We start from the raw sequence: 6,853 nt of genomic DNA, 5'->3' as shown, positions 1-6,853 counted from the left end.
TGAGGGCACCAGACACCACACACCCGAGATCTCATCACTGAAGTTGTGGAAGCTCGGAAGTAAGTACTCGCTTCCTCACCTTCAAAATGAGTACAGTGCCGGACTCCCCAACAAGCAAGCACGGGATTACTGGTGCTTACTTACTGAACTGTCCTGAACAACTTCCTATTGTCTCACCACATGAACGATTCTGCTTCTGCGTCTGGCTGGCATCTGTCTGTCTCCCAAGCCCACAGCACCTCCCTACAGAATCAAAGCCTCGTTTCAAATGCACGGCCCCTGACAGGGACAGAGCACCCAACATGTAAGGTATGCACAGGCTCACTCAGCTTACTTCCTTACGTGAACTGTCTCTCATGTTTGTCACTTCCTGGCTGTGTGATTTGGGGCAAGTCACTTACCCACTCTGGGCCCCCACTGATCAGTAAGCTAGAGCCAATAGACCTAGGGCCGCTGGAGGAAGGATTGGCGCTGTGTGCCTGGCACAGGGTAGGCCGGGCCCAGCAACCGGTGGTCATGGTGGTTATTTTGGATTTGATGTGCTCGTGGGGTGTGATGGCGGCTGCCAGTGCCATAACCCTCCTGACTCTCGTACTTAGTGATGTGACAGTCAATGGTCGTTGTTGGCGGCCACTTTCTGCCATCCCTACTTCTCCCTAGACATGGCTGGCCACCTCTGTTAGCTGTGTCATCACAGGGACGCCCATAGCACCCCAACTACCCTGTTTTCTTGGGGCCTCACAAGTTTTCTGCTTCTGCCTCACCGCTTTTCTATCCCCCGTTTTAGTGGAGGGTCAGGGGGATGTACATAACTTTACGCCCCGTATGTTCTACCACATTCATGGCTGTTTTTGCAGCAGAGGTGAACATACGCACACACACAAACACATTTGTTTAACGTTATATTGTGCATCGAGTGAAGGTTTCACAGAGCAGATCCGTTTTCCACTCCACAATTCATACTCATTTTGTTTCAACTCAGACTGCAGTCTCGACAAGGAAACACCACTTACCCTACTTCCTCTATTTCTCGTTTCTGTCCCTCCTTGCTCCCTACCCCTTCTGGACTTGGAGGAGGCCCGGTGGTGTAGTGGTTACCCATTGGGCGGATACCTGCAAGGTTAGTAGTTCTCAACCACCAGCTGCCCCTGGAGAGAGATGGGGCTTTCTCCTCCTGTAAGGAGTTACAGTCTATCAGAAACCCAGAGGGGCGGTTCCGCAGGCTCCTGCCCTGCAGGGTCGCTACGAGGAGGCATTGACTTGATGGTCAGGGGTGTGGCTTAGGTTTTCTTCTGAACTTTGTCTTTGGGGAAATGCTGCCCTTTTTGCTCTCAAACGGTGGGTTAAGGTGTGCATACCACGCTAGTGTTACTGTTCACCTTATAGACTGGCCTGCTGTTTTGCTGAACATCATTGAGCCATGGAGGTGAGTTCATTTCCTGGACTGAAGACGGACTAAGGGTCATGGTGCTGGGGTCCCACCAATCTCTATCTGACCAGGAAGGCTGGACTCTCTGACAATTCCATTCCACATTTTCTCCCACTTTATCCTAGGACTTTACAATGGGATCCTTTCCGGAGTGGTTGGCAGTGGGAGCTGGGCACCATCTAGTTCTCCTGGTCTCAGGAGAGTCGGGAAGAGCCTGATGTTCCTCTGGTTCCTTAGTTCATCAGACTCATTGTTTCCATATATCTTTTCATTTTCATCACTCTTTTTTTCTCCAGATGTGGAGAGGCCATCAGTTGTATCTTAGATGGTCGCTTATGAGCTGCTTTTAAGACCCCAGTCACTACTCACTTCAGTAGGATGTAGAACATTGTCACAGTGCCATTTGACCCTGCTGTCCCCCGAGACTGTGGTCCTTAGACCCTCGGCTCAGAGACTCATTCCCACAAGGTGTTTGTTTGGGTTTAAGGTAACTTTTGCCCCTGTTACTCCACCACATTCACGGATGGATTTGCAGCAAAGGTTGATAGCAGTGTAGAAATAGCTCTGTGTGACCACTCTGTACTTGGAAGTACATTCCCACTCTACCCCCAGCCCCCCTCCCCCCCACACCTGTTCACGCTGTGTGTCTGCCTAAGCATCTCTCTGTAGGTCACCGTGCTTGCAGGGTTATGTACATGGAAGTATTTTAGTGGAAAATATTTAGGTCTTAATTCACTGACATGTCATGACCTTTCCACTTTCTGACTTTATTGATATTGATTCTAAGATGCCGTCGGTAATAAGACACCCTTTAATTTTGATTCCTTAAATAACGGAACTTTAAAGAAATCATTTTATTGGGGGCTCTGACAGCTCTGATCACAATCCATACCTATATCCATTGTGTCAAGCTCATTTGTGCATATGTTGCCATCATCATTTTCAGAGTATCATCTTTCTACTTGAGCCCTTGGTATCAGCTCATTCCTCTACGCCCCGCCCCCCCCAATAACGGAACTATGAACATTCTCTACTCCAGAGGTGAAAAATTAGGGGAAAGTACATTTCAGAATGGAGATGACACAGTAACCCAGCCAACGCGGAGCTGGGACCCGAAGACAATGGGCAACCCGCCGCCCAGCTCGGCTGCGTTTACCAGGCGCGGCCACAAGGTGGGGGCAGGTGTCCGGCGGGAAGGCGCGGGCTCCAGGGCTCGCCGCCTTCCTTCCCTCTGCCTGCAGGCGGTGCTCAAGAGCCGGCAAACCTCGCTCCGGGAGCTCCTGGACCACGAGAAGTTTCTCATTAAGCGCAACCAGGACCTGGTCAAGACGATGCAGAACATGGAGGACAGCTCGGCCCTGCAATCGCGGGAAATGCTGCAGCAGCAGGACATCCTCAGTGTAAGACTCTGCAGGCACTGCTGCAGCACCCCGCCCCCTCCTCCCGCCTGCTTCCCCCTCCCCCTCCCCCAGCCTTTTGCTACCCGCTGCCGGCCCCATACCCCCGGGGCCCCAAGTCAGCTCAAGCGACTTCTTCCTTCTGGAACCCGCGTCCTTCTCCCCTTGCCCCATCCAGCCTGGCTTTGGGATCAGATGGAGGCGAGGCTCTCATCACTAGTTGGAAGACTGACTGAGTTCACCTTTGATGGAGTGTCAGTGTCCTTCCAGGGCACACAGTAGGTGTGCAAGAGAAAGTAGCTACTATCCCAAATACAGTGTAGTAAAAGTGCCGCTTGCGCGCACACACACACACACACACACACACACACACACACACTGTTGGTGACCACGATTCCCACTCAGGGTGGCACCATGTGTGCAGAGGACAACTGCCCCTTAGGGATTTAAGCCCGTCACTAGGCCTCTCTTCCTCTGGTGGCCAAATTGCCAATCTGACCTCTAGTGTCCACCTCCTCACTTCCTGTGCCCCCAGCCTCCTAATATCTACATACACGTACACAGAAACCTGATCACCTCCATTTACATAGGAAGTCACAGAAGGACGGAGAGGTAGTGGCCTTGCTCAAAGGTTACCCAGATAGCAAGCTCAGAGGTGGGATTGAATCCAGGCCCTCTGGCACCAGGCTCTGTGCTCCCCCCACAGGGTGGTAGGGCAAGAACCAAACCAGACTCACTGCCTCCGGTTGATTAGGATCCGCCTCATGGAGACCTCATAGAACAGGGGAGAGCTGCCCTTGTGGGTTTTCGAGCCGATAGCTCTTTAAGAAAGCAGAAAGCCTCGTCTTGGCCCCAGGAGCGGTTGATGGTTTCAAACTGCTGACCTTTTGGTTAGCAGCCAAAGGAGTTCTTACTGGAGAAACTGTATCTGCCCTTCCACGTAAGACAAACCCTCCAGGAAATGGAGAACCAGTGGCCAGCCGGCACGTGGTTACCTCACATCCACGAAAAACGACTGTGGAAAGTCCCCCCAATTCGGAAAAACAACCAAATGAAAATGGAGTGCCCATTCAGAAAGAAACGTTTGAAGAAACTATACATTTGCCCGTTGGGTCCAACCCATCCAGATTAGATGTCGCCAACAGTGAGGGCCCAGGAATCCCCTTGAATCCAGTCGTGGCCTTTGATGATGAAGGGAACGTTGGGTCTCTGCCTCAAGTCGATGGTGTTCAGACTCAACAGACAGCAGAAGTCAGATGAACATTTCTCCCGAGGAACCACAAGGCCACCGGCACCCCGAGATGGAGCGGCAGGGGAGGAGAAAGTTTGCAGGAGGGTAGGGCAGTGGTGACTGTTCTCCTTCGCTTAGTCTGCTCTGCTTTGGGTGACACTGAGGAAATGCCAGGGGGTCACGACCAGTTGTGTCCCTGTTTCCTGAGTGTCAGCCAAGGCTGGAATGAGCTGCCATCTCCCCCCCCCCCCTAGAATGTCATCGACATTGTGGAGTATTCTAACAAGAAGCGGCTGGAGGAGTTCGAGGGTGAGCTACAGAAGTTTGAGCAGGAGGAGGAAGAGAAGATGAACTGTAAGAATCTCTGGAGGGACTTCCTTGGTTTGGGGAGATCAGCGCTGGGCACTCACCTCATATCCCCCTCTTAACCCCACTTGGAGTGTATCACCCACTGATCCAGCTCCCTCTCTGGGTGTCTGCCTTTTTAAATATAGTTTTTATGGGCACTTTCTCCCTCAGTCACTGCATCTGCCTGTGAGGCCAGGACTGCCCTTTCACAGACGGGAACACCGAGGCCAAGGAGCCTGCCCAAGGTTACCTAGCTAGGAGGCAGCATCCAAATCCCAGCCTGGCTGTATTTCCCGCCAAGGCCCCTCTGAGAATAAGTAGCCGGGCCAGGTCCTAGGTGTGCCTGGCTCCTAGTCCCACTGGGCCTTAGGGCTTCTTTCCCCAGAGCTAACTGAAACCTTTCTCAGGGGGAGGGGCAGTGTGTCAGGTGACCGACCACAGAGCCCCTCCAAGGGGGAGGCCACCGTAGACCTGGTCTCAGTCCAGTGGTGGTTTTTGTCTGGAGAGCAAGTGCCGCTGCTTCCCTCTGGCTGCTTTTCCCTGAAAGGGGCACGTGAGGAGGCTGAGGTCCAGAGGGTGACAGGTCATGGCGGAGCTGGGACATGGTCAGGGACCTTACACCCAGTTTAGTGTCTCTCTTCTGCCCCTTGCCTCCTGTGGGGGTGGTAGATTCTCTAGGACTTCAACCTTTCTCTGCTCACACACCAGTCCATTGGCCGAGGAGTGTCCTCCAGGCTTCCTGGGAGGGGCCCCCAGGGGAGGACCCTGTCTCTCGTCCCTCTGGACTCCCCTTAACCATCCCCAGACCTGGAGCAGCAGGTGGACCAGTTGAATGCCAAGATCAAGAAGACCCAAGAGGAAGTGAAGTTCCTGAGCACCTACATGGACCACGAGTACCCCCTCCAGTCAGTTCAAATCTCCACCCTTCTACGCCAGCTCCAACAAATGAAAGACCTGCAGCAGGTAGCTGAGCCCTGGCTCTGCCCCACTGGCCTGTGCAGGAGCCAGGCCTGGCGGCCCACATCCTTTTGCCGGCCCTCAGGATGAGGTCGACGACCTTCAGGAGATGCGCAAGAAGGTCCTGGAGTCCTTGTTCAATAAGATTCAGGAGAAGAAAAGGGACCTTCTGAGGTCTCTGGCCGAGGTGAGCAGCCAGGTTGCTGGGGTGGGCCTCCCAGGTCCCCTCCAGCCCCTCCTTCTCGTCAACCTCCGGGTCACCTCCCTCTCCGTCCCCAGAGAGCCCTGCGACCCCATCAGGAGATCCTTGTACAGAACACCCGGGACAACCAGGACATCCTGAGATACATTGACAAGTTCAGAGATGTGAGTGGGTAAGGAAGGTGATGGGCGCCTCTGTGAGGAAGCGGGGTGGGGGTGGGGTGGGGGGGTGGCAAGTCCCCAGGACCTGTGGGAGTGGGGCGCGCCCTAATCTGATGCTCAGGAAGGTTTCCATCTCTGGTGTTGGTCTCCCAAGTCAAGTTGTGCTTTCTTTCACTTGGAGTTTATCGGGGGCTGGGGGAAGCGAGGGTGGGGGGGGGGGACTCGCACTGGCTGCTCGGCCTTCCCTCAGGAGCAGCACCCTCACCTATCATCACCTGCCCAGCCACAGCCATCCAACGGTCCCGAACAAGCTACCACCTTCACCCCAGGGGTCCCTTGCCCGTGGCTCACATTAACTTCTTCCCCTCATCTCCACCACCTTGTCCATTCTCCTGGTCCCTCTCAATCATCTCCACCAGTCGTTCTCATCCCCAAGCAATGCCCCCAGCTCTGTCCCCCTTGTAGCGCTGCCCCCTCCCTTGCCCCTGATCCTCCTCCCGCCTTGGTTGGCACCACCACACCCGGGTCTTTCGGCGAGCCAGCCCGCCCCGTCCTGGGAGACCCCATCCCAGAGCCCAGGTGGCCCTGCCCGGTCGCCGAGCCCACGGCATTTCCCAGAAATCTCCGCTCCTCCGTCCGCGGTACCTTTTACTTTTCCTGTCTCGCCCTCAGTTTAATCACGAGTTTCTGGAGGAAATTCCTGCCCTAAGGGCCCAGGTGCGGCAGCTCCAAAGCCAGATCCGGCAACCCCGAGAGATCATCTTTGCGGATGTCCTGCTTCGGAGACCCAAGTAAAGAAACCCTCCTTGCCTAAGCCTCAGCTTGGCCAGGGTCTAGAAGCGGAGGCCTCCCTGGTGCCCGGGGGTGCCCGGTGGGATGTCCGGTCCACAGGCGCCCCTGGAAGGAGGGAGGCTCTAGAGAGGGGGCAGCTGGGCCAGGACAGCACAGGGGAAGATTTCCAGCGCTGGCTGCTGCCCAGCCGGGCGTGTCCTTCCTGGCCAATCCCTGCTTGGCCTCTTCTGCCAGGTGCCCCCCAGACATGGACGTCGTCCTCGACATCCCGAGGGAGGAGCTGCTGCCGTTCTAGTGGCCCTGCCACGCGCCACCTCCCCTCCCCTAGCGCACCAG

The 6,853-nt window shown here is 55.1% G+C and overlaps 1 protein-coding gene across 2 annotated transcripts in view; it reads left to right on the top strand.

The window, feature by feature from the left end:
- The window catches only part of CUNH20orf96 (chromosome unknown C20orf96 homolog), a 16,861-nt gene extending 10,014 nt beyond the window's left edge, over positions 1–6,847 (top strand). The window contains exons 5-11 of one of the 2 annotated variants that reach the window (XM_045295439.1): positions 2,671–2,829; positions 4,312–4,411; positions 5,211–5,368; positions 5,448–5,549; positions 5,642–5,728; positions 6,398–6,516; positions 6,752–6,847. In XM_045295439.1, the coding sequence (XP_045151374.1) occupies positions 2,671–2,829; positions 4,312–4,411; positions 5,211–5,368; positions 5,448–5,549; positions 5,642–5,728; positions 6,398–6,516; positions 6,752–6,812 (786 nt within the window). In that variant the 3' untranslated portion in view covers positions 6,813–6,847. Of the gene's footprint in view, positions 1–2,670; positions 2,830–4,311; positions 4,412–5,210; positions 5,369–5,447; positions 5,550–5,641; positions 5,737–6,397; positions 6,517–6,751 lie in introns of those variants that run through there. The other variant, XM_045295440.1, reaches the window with a different exon arrangement.
- The last annotated feature ends 6 nt before the right edge of the window (positions 6,848–6,853 follow it).

The sequence above is a fragment of the Echinops telfairi genome, unplaced genomic scaffold, assembly GCF_000313985.2.
Source record: "Echinops telfairi isolate 266 unplaced genomic scaffold, ASM31398v2 ScPeMD7_5592;HRSCAF=6446, whole genome shotgun sequence".
In the NCBI taxonomy this organism is placed as follows: Eukaryota; Metazoa; Chordata; class Mammalia; order Afrosoricida; family Tenrecidae; genus Echinops; species Echinops telfairi.
The sequence above is the reverse complement of the archived record's forward strand: the minus strand, read 5'-3'. Positions and strand labels throughout refer to the sequence as shown.